The sequence below is a fragment of the Drosophila hydei genome, unplaced genomic scaffold (assembly GCF_003285905.1).
Source record: "Drosophila hydei strain 15085-1641.00,03,60 unplaced genomic scaffold, DhydRS2 tig00000355-arrow-arrow-pilon, whole genome shotgun sequence".
Lineage (NCBI taxonomy): Eukaryota > Metazoa > Arthropoda > Insecta > Diptera > Drosophilidae > Drosophila > Drosophila hydei.
The window spans coordinates 242,898-260,000 of record NW_022045715.1 but is presented as its reverse complement, the minus strand read 5'-3'; the positions used below and the strand labels follow the sequence as shown (position 1 = coordinate 260,000).

The following is a 17,103-nucleotide window of genomic DNA, read 5'->3' as shown; positions in this document are numbered from 1 at the left end:
AGGAAGTGCAGCAGCAATACGCCGACGCCGACGACGAGGAGGAGGAGAAGCAACAGCAGCAACTGGAAGAGGACGAACACGATCGGCTGTCTAGCAACGATTCGGATTGTCACGCCGGCGGCGCCAATAGCGAGCCAAACATCTGCGCCGCATCGCAGCTGCTGCCACGCATCCATCACATCGCCATCGACGACATTGGCATCGGCGAGGCGAACCACTGCCTGGCAACTAGTTCCAGTTCCAGTTCTCACGCCGACTTCCGTGAGATCGAATGCGAGCGTCTGCGACGCAAGTGCGTGAGCGTTAAGCGCATCTATAGCATATCGGAGAAGTTCTAAGCTTTCAATTCCACAAATCCAAAGCCAGAAAAAAGCCAAAAATCCAAAAAAAAAACAAAATCAAATCAAATCAAATTTATCAAAGCTCAACTCATTTTTCTTTGGCGCTAAACTCACCATTGCACCAGTCTAATCAATCTATCTATTAAACCAAAATCGAGCAATCAAAAATTGTACAATCGAATCGAAATCAAATCAAAAGATCGCAATCATCTATCGCCTCACAGAAAGAAAAAAACAAAAAGCAAAAACAAAAACCATCAGCAAACCAAAATTGAATAATCGAAAATCGAAAATCGATCATCGATAATCGAACAATGCAAGCAAAATCACAAAATTTCCATATGCGAAATACCCCACACAAGGTTAGCAAAATATGCGCCAGCAAAACGAACAGAAAAGGCGCAAAGCGCGAAGCGAACTTCAGCGCGCATCGCACGATTCCCGCAATTCAATTCAACCAACTCAAATTTGCCAATAGAAATTTGTATTTTGTTTTCTTGCACTGCATTTTCAGCTGCCATTTTCCAATTTATTTAGTTTTGTATTCACCTTATTCACCACACCTGCCACCTGCCACCAGCCACCAGCCACCAGCACTCACCTCGCCACCAGACCTCGCTCTGCAATTCTCAAACTGTAATTTTGTGCATCTCACATCTGTCTATCGCTCACTCCACCTCCACTGCCTGCTCTAGTCCTTTAAGTGTTTAACGTCTTCTATCATCGTTTTTCCAGACAGGCTCCACACAGCAGCTGCATGGTGCGGCGCCATCACTAGTAAGACTCTGTGCAAACTTTTTCTAGTGCTTATTTTTTTCTTTCTTTCTTTTTGTGCCCTGAACCCCACTGCGATCACCTTAGTTTTATCTTTAATCGATGCAAAATGATATCGCACTTCGGCTCTTTGGGCATGTCTCAGGCGTTTTACAGGCTAGAGTATTGAAGTGTTGCCTTAGATCAAGTTTATCGATAACTTTTTCTATTTTTTGCCAGTTGTGTAGGATCAATAAGATGAAAGTTTAGTTTAAGTTAAAGCGAATATACAAGGGGCTTGTCTACTTGTCAGAATTTGTGCATATTCAACGGAATAATAGGATTCGCCGTTGAAAATTTCATTGGAATCCGTTAACTAACACCGAAGCCTGAGGCGCTTGCTCTGTTCATGTGCAAGCAGACACACACACACACACACATAGAGACTGTATTTCGTTTGAAATTCTATAAATAGAAACGTAAGTGTGGTGCCATCGTCGGCAGCTTGGAGTTTGTCGCTGTGGATCGAGACAATGGCTGAAGTGCGATGTGGTCTCGGGTTCGAATCCCGTTGCTTGTTATATTGTCATTAATAAAATTTATTTGTTTTTTTTTAATTTTATACTTATTTTGCGTGTGCCTAGCATGCTTAAGCAGCAGCTCAGTCTGGGTTCAGGGTATCACCGAGTCGGCCAGAGCCGAACTTCGTTCAATTTATAGTTAAAAAGTGGCTCATGCTGGATATCTTTTCTTTCCGAACAATATTTATTTATAGAACGTCTGTCTATTTATAATCAGGGTGTGTGTCTCTCTCTCTCTCTCTCCCCCGCTCACTTGGCTTTGCCTTGGCAAATCAAAGTTTACTTGTTCCACAAACATATTCATGGGGCTTTGTTGTTGTTTTCTGGTTATTGTGTTTATGATTCAGTTTTGCTTTACAGATTTCTCTATCCGCACTCGTTGTATGCCAGCAAATTGTTAACTAGCTTAAGCTTCACTACCGGACCCACTCCTTGCCACTGACTGCTCCAGCCACCGCAAGCTGCTTTTGTTTGTAGCCAGGCAACTCAAGTCCGTGTGTTGCTCCCGCTCTCGACTGTTATGCAAAGTAAATTGTATATAATTGTTGGGCACTCGCACACACACTCACACACACACACACGTGTATATGCATGTATATGCTTCTGTTATGGAGCTTTATTATCATATCTTACAAATTGTCGTTGCAAAGTTGAAGCTGCTAGAGCCAAAGCCAAAAAGTTCCTTGAAATTTTTAGCAATTTATGCAAATGCTGAAGTTGAGCAGCTTATCTGGCAGGAAATAGATGTATGCATATATTTAGAGACAAATAGATGGGTATATATATATAAATATATATATATATATATATATATATATGTATCTATATATATTTATTTATATTTATATATTCTTCTTCTTTATGTATTTCAATTTCTGTTCAAAAAAATCTATCTCAGATCTATCCATGATCTATCTTTATTCTATCTCTGATTCAACTCTGACTCATCTCTGATTTATTTCTGATCAATGTCTGATCCATCTCTGATCCATCTCAAATCTATATTTTATTTATCTTTCATCTATCTTCAATTTATCTCTGATCCATCTCTGATCTGTCTCTGATCTATATCCGATCTATCTCTGATCCATCTCTGATCCATCTCTGATCTATCTCTGATCCATCTCAGACCTATCTCAAATCTATCTCTTATTTATCTTTCATCTATCTTTGATTTATCTCTGATCCATCTCTGATCTATCTCCGATCTATCTCTGATCTATCTCTGATCCATCTCAGACCTATCTCAAATCTTTCTTTTATTTATCTTTGATTTATCATTGATCCATCTCAGACCTATCTCAGATCTATCTTTTATCTATCTTTGATTTATCTTTGATCCGTCTCTGATCCATCTGTGATCTATCTCTGATCTATCTCTCCTCTATCTATACCAGTTTCCGTTCAATTCATTTAGTTTTCTTTCAAGTTTCCCTTAGCTGTAAGTTTGTTGCTTTCGTTAGAGTCGTGCAAGAGGCACTTTGACTCTAGGATATTTACAAGTCGCTGCAGCTGAGGACTCTGCACTTGGCGCAGCTTGTGCGAATCCCTTTCAATTATTCGATATGTGGTAGCATTTACTGTTTGCTTCTTTTCTTAACTTATTTTTTTCCTTTCTTTGCCTCAACCCTCAACCCTCAACTTTAGCTTCGTTTTCATTTCATCCACACACACACGCACACACAAGCACTTGCCCATAGCCCTAAGACCCGCATTATTTTTCATTTCCTTCCACTTGCCCAGCTCCTGTTGCCATCGATTGTTCCTCTGTGAGTGTGTGTGTGTGTGTGTGTGTGTGCTTAGTTAAGTCCGCGTGGCTCACATTCGCGTCTATCCAAGCCAAAGTCCGCAAGTCCTTACTAGTCCTTGCCGTTCGCCTTTCTCCCCTTTTCCCGCTCCTCTCTCCGCTCTCTCTCGTTTCTCGTTTCTCCTTTCAATGTTCGTAATCTTTTGGTCTTTTCTTCATCATCGTTTAGCTTGATGTGGTTTTGCCCCCGACTTAATCAGTTTTACTATTGTTTGTTTTTACTATATACATACCATATTCCGGCTTCTCTCTCTCTCTCTTTCTTTGTGTGTGTGTGTGAGGCTCTGCTGATTTGCTGCTGACCAGCGCAGCTGCTGGCCCTCTTCGTCTTCTTCTTATGCTTGATGTTGTTGTTGTTGTTGTTTGATGTTGCTTTGCTGATTGGGTTCAGTGGTTGGATGGTCTACTCAATGGCTTGTTGTACACCAACACACACACACACACACATACACACATGCCACAATGGCGCGTTAAAAAGTTAGCTTCGCCTTTTTGTGTAGAACAGCTCTTGCTGCCAATTATGTTGCATATGTGTGCGAGTGAGTGAGTGTGTGTGTGTGTGTGTAAGTGTGTGTGTGTTTGTGTAAGTGTGTAAGCTGCCATGACAGTTTAGCATTGCCATTAAATGAAGAACAACAGCAACAACAACATGCTCTAACTCTAACACTAACAGACACACACACACACACACACACACACACACACATACACACACGCACACCCACACACTCCTATACATTCCTTTACCCTAGCACAGGATTCTCTGGCGTCTCATAAATGCTTCATCAGTGCAGCCAAGGCAACAGCAGCAATGAAACTGCAGCACGAAAGCAAAGTAGCCGACTGCGAAATACCCTATCTGTGGGCAGCTATCCAAGCTGTATTGGGCTATTAATGTGTTAGGCTCTCAAACTAAGACTCTGCAACTGTAACAGCAAACGGTTGACTTGGTTTGGTCAGTTTAAGTTCGAAACGTTGACTCTCAAACTGTACTTTTTGAATAACTGTGCTTGAAAAGTGACTCTCAAACTGTACTTTTTGATATGCATTCATGGAATGTGACTCTCAAATCGCAACTGCAGCGTTATTCACATTAAAACAGTTTTTATTACGCCCGAAACTGCCGCCTAAAGTGACTCTAAAACTGTTCACATTGCACCCGCGGCCCTCAAATTGTGATATTCTTATGGGAGCTTTCTTATTGCATTCGTTGCGCTGAGCAGGTTCCATAATATTCTCAGTTTTCTACAAGTTTCCAGCTGTCGCGCTCCACCTTAGGTGACTTATAAATTATCTTTGCTGATAAATAAGATTTATATACATATGTATATATATATATATACATATATATATATATATATATATATAGAGAACGAGCTTAAAATGCTCTAGCTGCCAAGCGTTCTCATAGCAACAGAGTATTATAAGATATTTTCACAATAGAAAAGAGCAAAAACCAAGGCAGCAACCTACTCTCTATCTCTCTCCCTATCTCCATCTCCCTCGCACTCTTGTTCGTCCTTTAGCCGCAGCTCAGACTCAGCTGCGATTGCGGCATGAGCTGCACTTGCCTCAAATCAGTCAAGGGTAATATTCTTCCAGAACATTAAGCAGCAGCAACAACAACAACCGAAGCAATGAACCCAAACTGAAATGAAAGCTGAATCACAATTCCCAGCTCTCGCGCCCCCATCTCTCTCCCCCGTCTCCATCGCATCTGTTTCGTATTCAAAGCCAGCAGCGTATCGAAATTGGCATTGCCTGCTTTTGATGTATATTCATGAATTGTGCACCGTCTACAAACTGAGAACTGCATTCATTCACCTCGATTCATATACCTTCCAGCCCCAGCTCTATGAACTATTCCTGGCCCGATACCCGGTTGGACTGACATTTCCGAGAGCATCTCAAATATGAGAACGTTAGAAATGCTAGTTATAAATGCTCAGCTTTAGGGATTTTGATAGATCGTAAATGGAAACAGTCGATGGGAACAGCAATTGGGAACAGGAGTTGGGAACAAAAGTTAGGAATTGACGTTGGGAATAGAAGTTGGGAATAGAAGTTGGGAATAGGAGTTGGGAACAGCTGTTGGGAACAGAAGTTGGTGGGAACAGAAGTTGGGAACAGCAGTTGGAAATAGAAGTTGGGAATAGAAGTTGGGAACAGCTGTTGGGAACAGGTGTTGGCAACAGAAGTTGGGAACAGGTGCTGGGAACAGTAGTTGGGAACAGTAGTTAAGAACAGTAGTTGGGAACAGTAGTTGGGAACAGTAGTTGGGTACAGTAGTTGGGAACAGTTATTGGGAACAGTAGTTATGAACAGTACTTATGAACAGTAGTTGGGAACAGTAGTTGGGAACAGTAGTTGGGTACAGTAGTTGGGAACACTACTTATGAACATTAGTTAAGAACAGTATTTGGGAACAGTATTTGGGAACAGTAGTTGGGAACAGTAGTTGGGAACAGTAGTTGGGAACAGTAGTTATGAACAGTACTTATGAACAGTAGTTGGGAACAGTAGTTGGGAACAGTAGTTGGGTACAGTAGTTGGGAACACTACTTATGAACATTAGTTAAGAACAGTATTTGGGAACAGTATTTGGGAACAGTAGTTGGGAACAGTAGTTGGGAACAGTAGTTGGGAACACTAGTTGGGAACACTAGTTGGGAACAGTAGTTGGGAACAGTAGTTGTGAACAGTATTTGGGAACAGTAGTTATGAACAGTATTTGGGAACACTAGTTGGGAACAGTAGTTGGGAACAGTAGTTGGGAATAAGATTTGGGAACATAAGTAGGGAAGGAGGATATAAACATATATATATATATATATAGTTAGGGTATCTGAAAGAACAATGCCTTCTTCATATACAAATCTTTCAATATTTGAAATATTTTTCATTTCTGACTCGGGATCAAGCTGTCAAAAATAGATGTTTACTAAATTTATAGTTGACATGCTAAATCTATATCTATCGATAAACGACATTAATCGATTGACTAGTTGAGGCTTAACTTGATTTGCAACGCAAACTAAACCAAAAGGTCTTTGGAGTGACTTAACTCCCCTTCCTCTTCCCGCCCCCTCTTTCCCTAACAGTCTCTCCACTACACTCCTAATCCCTAGTTATATATTGGCTGTAATCTATCTAAAAAGCTGCGCTTTGTCTCTCCAGCAATGCGACAAATCCAATTCAATTTATCAAGCACTTGAGATTTGCCTTGCTAGCAGCAGTTGACAGGCTTAGGTGAAGGCCAAACAAATTACCGACCCAAAAGCCCCAAAACACACCAGCCCCAACCGCACCCCGCCCACGCCTTATGCCCTGCCCCCATTAGAAATCAAAGCCTCAACCGATTCGAAGCACTCGCCTTCTGCGTGTGTTCGTCTGGGTCTTATCATTTGGTTTATGCACTCGACGTTTGCTTTAGTTTTCGATTTTGTTTTTAATGAGCTGCATGTAAGTGAGTGGGTGTGGGTGGGTGGGTGGTTGGAAGTGGGTGTGTGCTTTATAAAACTTGTTGAGTTAACAAGTCTGCAGTTGACAGCTAACAAGCGCACACAAAACAACAAAAAGCAGCAGAAGAAAGAAAGAAAAAGGAAATGTCGCCACAAAGTATGCTTCAAGTTTTAATGTTGCGCCAGCCTAGTCTGTGTGTGTGTGTAGGATATGTGTGTGTGTGTGTAGGATATGTGTGTGTGTGTGTATATGCGTGCCGCTGCCAACTATGTGTGTGTGTGTTAAAGAGCTGCCACTCCAGCCACAATCGAATCGAACACAGCCAAAAGTAAAACAAAAACAAGAAACGATAAGCAAAAAAGAGTCAAACAGTTGCCACGCCCACGCCCACGCCCATGCCGACGCCCACTATTGCACGTGGGCGGAGAGCTTGGCCTGGCCGGTATAAGTGACACGGCCAGTTAGCGACTGCAGCGCGTTCTGCGGCAAGCACTTCTTCTTGGCCAGCTCGTCCAGCTTGACGCTGATCACCATGTCGATCTCCTTCTGGCGCTGCTGCTCCATGGCCCTGGCCTTGTCGCTCTCGACGCGCTCGTTTTCGATTTCGCGGCGTCGGGCGCGCTCGTGCTCCTCCATTTGGGCGGTGACACCCTCGTGCAGACTGAACTTGCGTCCCAGCTTCTTTTCCTGTTCGATCTTCTGCTGCTCCTCGTACTTGGCCCGGTCCAGCTTCATCTCGTCCATTTCGCGCTGGCGCTGGGCGTAGTAGCAGGCGCGCAGCTTATTGATCTGGGTCATGGCCTCCAGATTGCCCTGGCGCAGTTCGTCGGCCTGGCGACGACGCTTCTCCACGGCCTTGCGCTCCTCCAAGCGGTATTTGCGCTCCAGGCGCTCGTGCTCGGCCAGCAGACGCATCTCCTCCCGATTGTCCTTGGCATCGAGAATCTTTTGCTGTATGGCATAGAGCGCGTCGCGCTTGCGCTCCTTGGCCAGATCAATGGCTGCCTTCTGCTGGCGCTGCTCCAGCCGCTGGGCCTCCTTATCGATGACATATTTATTGGCGCGCAGCTCGTCGCGCTGCTCCTGCTCGCAGAGCATGCGTCCAAAGTCCTGATGCAACTTGATGTAGTGGAAGAGCTCGTTGCGATAATTCGTCTTCCGCTGGCCGTTGGCCACCGTCTGGTCCGCCTGGAAGCGTTTGTACTCGTCGTAGGCATCGCGCATTTGTCGCGACTCTTCGCGGCGACGCTCCTCAGCCAAATGGCGCAGCTGCCGGTGATCATTGATCTGCTGGCGCACAGCAGCGCCAAATGCAAGGCGCTTGTTGTGCGCCACCAGATCCTGTTCAGACGACGAGCCCCATTTGGATTCATTGAACGCCGTGTCCTTGCGCGCCTGCTCCACATCGTGTTCGGCCTGCAGGCGCTCCATCATCGCACGCTCCTCAATCTGGGCCGTCCACATGGCGCTGCATTTGGCAGCCCCAATCGCTCGGATGGCCGACTGGACGCGCACATCGTTCTCATGGCGGGCCTGCAATGCGAAAAATCGATAAATATCGCTCATTTGAGTAATGCATCTTTCAATTGTAGCTCATTTATCGATACTGTTATCGATTTCTTTTGTCATTTAACACTATTGATTCGCATTATTGACTATTATTATCGAATGATGTTCTTAGCTGTTATCGATTGTTGCCTTTAAAGTTAATTTTCGATTTCTGCTATTGATTTTAATTATTGGCTATCGATTACTGCTAAAAATGTACATTTATCGACTAATGTTATCAAATACTGCTGATGGCAATTGATCGCATCTAATAATATTATCGATTACAATGATCGATTTATATTATCAATGTCTATTATCGTTTATTTAATCACTCAGCTATCGATTAATTGTATCGATATCGGCTATCGATTAATAATGTCGATATATGTTATCGATTAATAATATCGACTTCTGTTTTCTATTAATAATGTTGACGTATGTTATCGATTAATATTATCGATCACTGTGCTGTTATCACCCACCTGCAATGACTTGTGCAAGACCATTAGACGCTTTGCCTCGGCCGCCTTCTCCGCATCATCGTCATCGGCCTCAGCATCGATCTGTCGCTGGACCTCGAGTTCGCGTTCGCGTCGCGCCTCGTCAATTTCATGGTAGTAGCTGCGCACGCGATCTTCCTCCTCCTTGTTCTGACGCTCTTCTTCCCTGAGCTGCTCCACCTCGGCCTGTATTTCCTCGGCGGTGGGCGGACGCGATGATTTCATGCGATCGACATGCTCCTTCTGCAGCGTCGCAAAGCCCTTCGACTCCCACGGCTGGCCGAGCACATGGAAGTAGGTGGCCTCGCCGCCGAGTCCCTTGCGCTTCGTTGGCTTGACCGGACGAAATAGGCCAACGGGCTTGGGTGCTACTGTGCCCGGAGGCAGTGTGCGCCGGTTCCCCTTTTTGCCAGCCAGAAGGAAGCCGTCCCGCTGCTGCAGCAGACCCTCTGCCAGCTGCTTCTCACAGATGGAGACGCGTGGCTGCCTCTTGAAGGCGCCCAAAAAGTCTGTTGGCACCGGCTTGGGCAACCGCACGGGCTTCTCCATCTCGAGCCCAATCTTGCGTTTGTTTCGGTCATAGCACTCCGAAGGCAGCACTCTACCTGGCCTTGTCGCACAGGGCATCGATGTCGGCATCTTGGCGAGCGACTTCTGTTTACTACTTCCAAATACAAAAATATATAAAAATATAGTTATTTTTGTTGTTTTTGTCGTTTTCTAGATTGTTTTGTATTGTTCTGCTTGAGAGAGACAGATTGAGAGGGGGAGAGAGAGAGAGAGAGAGAGCTATGCGTGTGTGCGGATGCTCGAGTATTTGTGTATGTGAGACTTCAGCTTCTCAGCTGGCAAGCGAACAGCTTTTCCCTAGCCTACTGGGTCTCTCGAAATAGTTCCCAAATGCTATCGATTAAGTATCGATTACTAGAAATTGATTTGAAAAGTCTCTCAAAGGCCACCAATAACACTATTAGATATTGACTTTTGTTCGATTCTCACTCGATAACAGATAACTGTCTAGATAAACGTACAAATTATTGATAATCGAACTATCGATTGACTACCGATAACACAACTAGATATCGACTCTTGGTCAGTCAAAAATCACACAGAGGTGACTACCGATTGGCACTTGATACCAAATAAAAGTCAAGAATTTTTGATCGTCGAACTTTTAGCCAAAGACGACTATCGATTAAATATCGATATCATTGAATTGTTTTGAGAATCGAGCCAGTCTGTCACCACTCTGTGAACCTGAAAGAGCTGAGATACTAAGCCTCAGCTGAAATCGATGAGATGCAGCATAATCTAGGAATTATGAGCTGTCTTAGCAGAGTTATTGAAATTCAAGTGGCCATGAGCTGAGTGAAAAGAAAGGACAGCGGCTATGAGAATTGAATGCAAAGTGAAAGCAAATTGAATCATAAATGAACTGAGATAGAAACGTTAATTAAGTAAGCTCAAAGCACAATTTCATTGATGCTCTCAATGTCTCTCTCTCTCTCTCATAGGCGTAGGCTGGGCCAGGAGCCAATTTGTTGTTACTTCAATTGAAATGGTTTCGGAGCATGTGTCTAACTTTGATATTTTTGCACTGCCAACGACCCACTCCTTACCCTTCAACCAGCCCTCTCTTCCCTCCCCTCCCCTCCCCTCATCAAACGTTTACAGCTTATGAAATTCTTTGTACTCTTCGTGGGCTCAAAATTGAATTGTATCAAATGTTGTTTTGAATTCAACTGACGTCATTTGCTGTTCGAGATTTGCTTACTTTACTCTGTGATGTCAAAGCACACACACTTACACACACGCATGTACACCCACGCACAGTTAGGCCTTAGATGGCTGCGGGGCAGACGCTTTTTCTGCTTCTATATCAAGTTGTTCGTGTCGTGCCTTGTTTGTGGCGCCTCAAGTGCCCAAAGTCTCATTGTGTTTGTCCTGTTTATTTGTTATTGTTGTTATTGTTATTGTTATTGTTGCTGCTGCTCTTGTTGTTGTTGTTGTTTAGCTGTCTTGTCAGTCACACATGCCAATGGCTAGAAGCAGCAGCAGTAGCTACAGACAACAAATCTATAATTCACTTGCCTCGCTGTCTACCTCTCTCTCTTTCTCCCTCTCTCTCCCTCTCTTTCACTCACTTGCTCAGTGCCTGTCAATGAGTTGGTTGAGCCAAGTCGCCTAGCTGGCCGCTGACAGGCGCAAAATATGAGTAACGCATTTCGTTTCATATTACGCATACGCCGCATAGTACGCCCTTCGGCCGACGTGGGCGGGCAGTGGGCGCGCCGTGGCAACGCACAAAAACTTTTGCACATTTCAATGGCAATAAAAGTGATTTAATAATGCTGCGTTAAAGCCCCAAACGACAGCAGCGCCAGCAATAACAGCAACAGCAACAACAACAAAAAACGTCTTAAAAAAAATGAGAAACAGAAAATATCTAGGCAAAAGATCTGAGCCGTCGCTCAGATACCCTAACAGAATGGACTCATTGAGTGTTAAGAAAATGAATTGGACTTAGGAATGAACTTAGTTGACTCAAGGTCAAGCTAGTCCAGCGTTAGGGAAAACTAGATAACATTTCTAGATTAAAGCGTTAGCTAACACTGAAATCTCCGCTTGCAATTCTGGTGTTAGCCAACACTGGAGAAATTTTCTAGATTTTCAGATTACAGTTCTGGTGTTAGTCAACACTGGAGAACATTTCGAGATTATAGCGTTAGCTAACACTGAACTCTCAGATTACAATTCTGGTGTTAGCTAACACTGAAATGTCAGAGAATAATTTCAACGTTAGTCAACACTGCATAACATTACAGATTTAGTGTTAGCCAACACTGAAATGTCCGAGAACGTTATCTGGCTTATACCGTTAGCCAGCACTCCATTCTACCTCTTCTCATCACAGTCTTCATGCTTTAGCTGTATAAACTGCCGTCGTTTCGTGTATTAAGCGCACTGCAAAATCAATTTGATTTGTCGCCGGCTATGCTATGCTATGCTATAGGCGTGTGGCCATGCCCATTGCGTGTGATTAACTGCGCGTTTAATGTGCATGCCCGGCCATAAAACAAATTGCATGCAATCGGCCTGTTGTCCCATGTTCTTCTCCACGCAGCACACACAACTCTCCGATACTTCAGCCCCAGAATTCTCATTCTCTTTCACTGGGCTCCGTTTGAGCTGCTGGTGCTGCTTTGAAATGTAAATACAGCTCATTATTTCAATGCGTAGCCATTCATTTGCAAGGATTCCAAGGACTCTAGCCTTGACCAAAGACACATAACCCCACAGTTCCCCCACCACAGTTCCCACTCGCCCTAACGCTGCCACACATACTCGCAGAGTCAAAGCTGAATTCGAGCCTTTGCATGAGAAGCTTTCTAGTTTTTTCACTGCAGACGCACTCAAATGTCATAGATTTTTGATAGCAATACGAGCGGGGTTAGGGGGACTAAGCTCGAAGGCAAGTTCTCTCTGTGTGACAAACGAACGTCCATTAGGATGATACTGTTATGGCTGTGCCTCTTTAATTATCTCTTTGGACAGGGTTTCTGTACTGTGTCTGTTGCCTATCGAATGTTGACTATCGATAACAATGAAAATTAATATCTATACATAGACGTAGCTTGTATATTTAGAAACCTCTTGTTATCGATTTTACCTATAGATTTTAGCTTTTCTTTCGATATGCTTTAATAATCGCTCAATAATCGTTGTTTTAGCTTATGTATTTGGTCAATCGATAGTATCTATCGTCATGTTTTAAAAATCGATTGAGTTTTTTCTTAATTAGTTATCGATCTTTGCACGAAAATTGATTTTTGACTGTATACATCAGAAATTCTTTATAAATGCAACTTGATGTCAAAAATGATCAAAAATATCGATAAAGCAACAATCGATATTAGTTGAAAGCTTATCGATAACATGCCAACCGATCAATTTACTTAAGTTTTTCACAGGCAATCAGTGTCCTTGTCCCACTGTACACGGTCAAGCTTTAATTAACTTTAGTGCTTCATATTCTTGAAGCATGCCCCGCACAATCACGCCCCTTTTGCCAGCCTGCTTTTCATCTAGTTGTGTGTTTTGTTTTGCTGCCCCGGGGTTTATTATTTTCACTTAATTTGTGCTTCATTTAATTTTTTTGGCTCGCTCCGCTCCCATTTTTGCTGTTGACCCCAACAACAATAATTTTAGCTTTTTTTGGGTCGTCTATGAAATTGACGTGTCTCGACTGTCCCAGAAAGTCAAATGCCGCATCATCTCAGCTCAACAAAAAAAAAAAAAAAACAGGAAAAAGGAAAAAAAGAGAAAAACCTTCTTCATTTTTTTGCCTTTTCATTTCGCTTCTTCTTTTTTTTTGCTATTTGTTATTTATTTTTATACAAATTTGTTAGTCCACCTTCCCCTGGCGCCTGAGCCAGCTGATGTTGTTGTTGTTTATGTTCAAATTAACTTGGCCCACAAAAATGTTGTAGAAAGGCAAAGCCCGGCAAGGCGAGGCCAGGCCAGGCCGAGCCAGAATGACAGTGCAGGTAGCAAAAGGTATTAAGGGAGGTGCCCATCCGCCGGATAGCCTCGTCGCAGGCGCAGGAAACCAGAGTGCGAGAGAGGAAGGTGGAGTCTTAGGGGTATGGCAGGGCGGGAGGGTGAATTGGGGCTAAAGGTTGCCCCGTTGTCGTTTCCTGACAGAGCAGGCCCGGACACAAAGCGACAAAGAAATGTTTCGCATGCTGCACAATGGCAAATAATTCATAACTTGGTTCAAAAGTTTGATTTAGCTGCAGTTAATACACAGTCTATCCCTCCCTCTCGCTCACCCTCTCTCTCTCTCTCCCTCTCAGTGCGTGTGTGTGTGTGTGCACGCTGGCAACTGTTGGCCATACGTCGGCCTGCATAAATTTTGCTGGCAGTTGGCCCTGCCCAGAGCTCCGCTGACAGTCGCAGCCACACATTTTGCTAGCAGATAAATTACGCTTGAAGCAGCAGGCGTATGGAAGCGGAAGAGCCAACAGCTCGGACCGAAGATGAAGCAGCACATGCAGCGAGCGAGCAGGAAGCTCCAAGCGCGAGGGGGCAGCTGGAGCAACAGTGCATAAAGTACAGCATCCTAAGGTCTATAGACTACAGGCTGGACCACTCGCTGACGACTGTCAAGCTGGTCTCTGTATGCTTATTTTTCTTTAGCTGTAGACGCAGACAACACACACACACACGCACACTCACAGAGAGACGTATTTACTGGCAGGCGACATAAGTAACAAACTGATTTTGGCCACAGCTGGCAAAAAATTGCTCACTTTTTGCTGCATTGGCAGACGTAGCAGAAGATTTTTATGGGATTATCTGGAGCTTAAGCACGAATCTGTATGCCAAAACCCGGTTGGCCTTGCTGTTTATACATATATTTAATATATAATCTGGCGTATTAGCTACGCCAAGCATTTAATTTATACAATTTGAGCTGAGCTGAAGAAGAAATTGCAGTTCATCATTTTCACATCTCTTTTTGCCTGTTTTGAAGCGGATTTGTATGCGGTTCTAAGCTTGATATTCGGAAACAAATGACTTAAGAAACTAGAAAGATTTTCTGTTTGGCTTAAAACATAATCAAAATCGTCAGTGAACCTATTCGGAGTGTTTCTGAGTGTTTCGGAGTGTTTCGGAATGTTTCGGAATGTTTCGGAGTGATTCGGAATGTTTCGGAGTATTTCGGAGTAGTGCCACACAGAGTCTGCAATGACTTGATTTGCTCCTAGGGTGGCTTAGAGCAGTAAACAGCGTTTGAGAATAGCCTTTACTTGTTCGGAGTAATTACAAGTGATTCGGAATCATTAGAAAATTTAAGTAAATTGCCGAATTTGTTTTATAAGTAATTTCGGGATACTTGGATACCTTGAGAATAGTCTGAAAACATTCGGAAATTATATCTAATATTTAGACCTATCTCAAAGTGCTCTAACGGATTCTGAAGCAACAACTTTTGTCGCCTGGTCAACTGCCAAAAGATGTCAGTCTCCATTTGCCCTACTCTCCATTTCCTCATATCTCTACCCCCTTCTCTTCCTTTCTCCCTCACCCTCCCTCGCTGAGTCTTTGCCTTTGAACGTATCTGCGCTCGGCTCTCTATATATCGCTGGCCCTGTTCTTGGCAATAAATTTTTAACAAACATTTAACTTGCATTTTATTAGTCCCCAGTCAGCGGAGCAGAAGAGTTACTAGCTGTCAGGCAGCCGGAGCGAGAGGGCTGCTGTTGCCGTCTCCATCTGTTCTGGCTGTCTGTCTTTCGGTTTCCTTTGCTGCGAAGTCATCATAATGACAATTTCTTGACTTCTTTTCCTTTTTTTGGGTCGCATTAGCTGTGTTCCACTTTCGTCTTGGTTTCATTTCATTCTGTTTCGCTGCTCGATTGGAGCTGGAACTGGAACTGGAACTGGAACTGGTGCAGTTGCTCACTGGCCGTTGATTCAGCCAGACAGTTGAATATATTTTTCTTTACTGATTTGAGTTCTTGATTCGTTCCGTTGGCAAATTCTAATCAAAAATTTGAAAAGCAAATAAAAAATAATAAAACCAAAAAAAAAACAACAAAATTCCAAAACACATTTTCAGCTAAGCAAATGTGTGAGCAGCAATCAATCAAAAACTTGTAAAGACCAACAACAATAAAAACAAATGAAAAAAAATTACAAAAAGCAAAAACAACAAAAAATACCGCAAAACTAGTGCAATAAAAAATACCAAAAATGCGAAAAACTAAATGAAAAAAAAGGAGAAAAATAAAAAACCAACCAAAAAATAAACACAAAAAGCAAACAGCAAAAACGTTCCATCGCCGATAACTGATAACCGATAACCGATAACAGTTAATCGCAAATCGTGAACTGCTAATCGATACTTATCGATCTATCGATACAATCAACATACACACAGACAGGCACACACACGCACACAGAGACTCCACGTAGAAATGGACTCGCTGGAGCGTCTAATGCGAGCCGCCCCACTGCCCCGCATGCTAACCAGCGGGGTGGTGGCAACGGCCGCCGCTGCCGCTGCCAGCGCCGCTGCTGGCGTCAAGGGCGTCGTCGGCATCGCTGGCCAGCAGCAGCAGCAGCAGCGCGCCCTGGTCCATGCCTCGCTGGCCGCTGCCACAGTTGGACGCAAGGGACGCCATCTGACCGGCACATTTTGCTTGACCGGCGATACCATGGAGGGCATCATACAGTGTTTGGTATTTCTCAAAGCATTCTCGGTAAGTGGAGACGAGAGACAGCCCGTGGTAGAGCGAGAGTGAAAGAGAGAGAGAGAGAGAGCGAGCAAGTCTGGGCTTCAATCTTAATCTGTGTCTCATATTTCGTCCTGCACAAAATTCAATTTAGTTTTTGGTTTGCGCTTGACTAAGTTTTTTTTTACTACCCTCACACACATCAGCCACCCCCACCCTAACGACCCATCAAAATGTGCAATAGGCTGTAAATAGGCAAATACATTTCACACACACACAGCCAGACACTGTGCGTGTGTGTGGAGCTGATTTTGGGATTTTGGCTTGTGAACTCACTTTGATATGAATTTTATAACTACATTTACAGTGGGCCACAAGCGAGGGAAGCAGAGGAAGCGAGGAGAGTGGAGAGAGGGTGGGAGTGGTAGAGGAAGAGGAAGTAAGGGAGGAGTCGCCCGTATAACACTGACCATGTGCCATAAGCCGATATTCATATAATATAATTTAACTTGTCTGCATATTTTTAACACATTTTCTTCTCTCTTTTCTCTTCTCTGGTCTCTTTGCAGGTGAGTTGAGTCCGGTTCCGCCCACTTAATGCACGCCCCTTACAGCAACACCTGCTGGGTTTTTGTGAGTACAGCCTTCAAGTTAATTAAAAGCAAATGCTTAACTTGGCCAAAATACACACCTAAACACACACACACACACACCCAAGCTTTGCCACAGAATTTGAATTCGAGATTTTTGCTTGGCAAATATCTTAATGCTAGTGTGTTCGAGTGTATGTGTGTGTGTGTTCAGTGTGTGTGTGTGTGAGGCAACTCTGCACAATTGGCAGTATGCAAATTCTCCGAAATTTTTCCA

The 17,103-nt window shown here is 43.7% G+C and overlaps 2 protein-coding genes across 7 annotated transcripts in view; one reads left to right on the top strand and one right to left on the bottom strand.

The window, feature by feature from the left end:
- The window catches only part of LOC111597368 (histone H3.v1), a 17,894-nt gene extending 1,052 nt beyond the window's left edge, over positions 1-16,842 (top strand). The window contains exons 1-3 of one of the 6 annotated variants that reach the window (XM_030224086.1): positions 1-292; positions 1,081-1,118; positions 15,621-15,699. The exon at positions 1-292 is cut by the window's left edge and continues 1,052 nt beyond it. In XM_030224086.1, coding sequence (XP_030079946.1) covers positions 1-292; positions 1,081-1,118; positions 15,621-15,661 — 371 coding nt within the window. In that variant the 3' untranslated portion in view covers positions 15,662-15,699. Of the gene's footprint in view, positions 371-409; positions 704-1,076; positions 1,119-15,620; positions 15,700-16,805 lie in introns of those variants that run through there. The other 5 variants (XM_030224087.1, XM_030224089.1, XM_030224090.1 and 2 more) reach the window with 5 other exon arrangements.
- Positions 7,163-9,817, bottom strand: LOC111597364 (trichohyalin). Its single transcript, XM_023312020.2, has 2 exons — positions 8,978-9,817; positions 7,163-8,477 (listed from the first exon to the last, which is right to left on the bottom strand). Exons 1-2 carry the CDS (start codon positions 9,632-9,634, stop codon positions 7,353-7,355), a joined length of 1,782 nt encoding a protein of 593 aa, XP_023167788.2. The 5' UTR covers positions 9,635-9,817; the 3' UTR covers positions 7,163-7,352.
- Positions 16,843-17,103: the final 261 nt, after the last annotated feature.

Coding starts and splice junctions, on each gene's coding strand:
- LOC111597364 (XM_023312020.2), bottom strand. CDS start 9,634: ATGCCGACATCGATGCCCTGTGCGACAAGGCCAGGTAGAGTGCTGCCT. Junction 8,478..8,977: donor TCTTGCACAAGTCATTGCAG/GTGGGTGATAAC, acceptor TTCGCATTGCAG/GCCCGCCATGAGAACGATGT.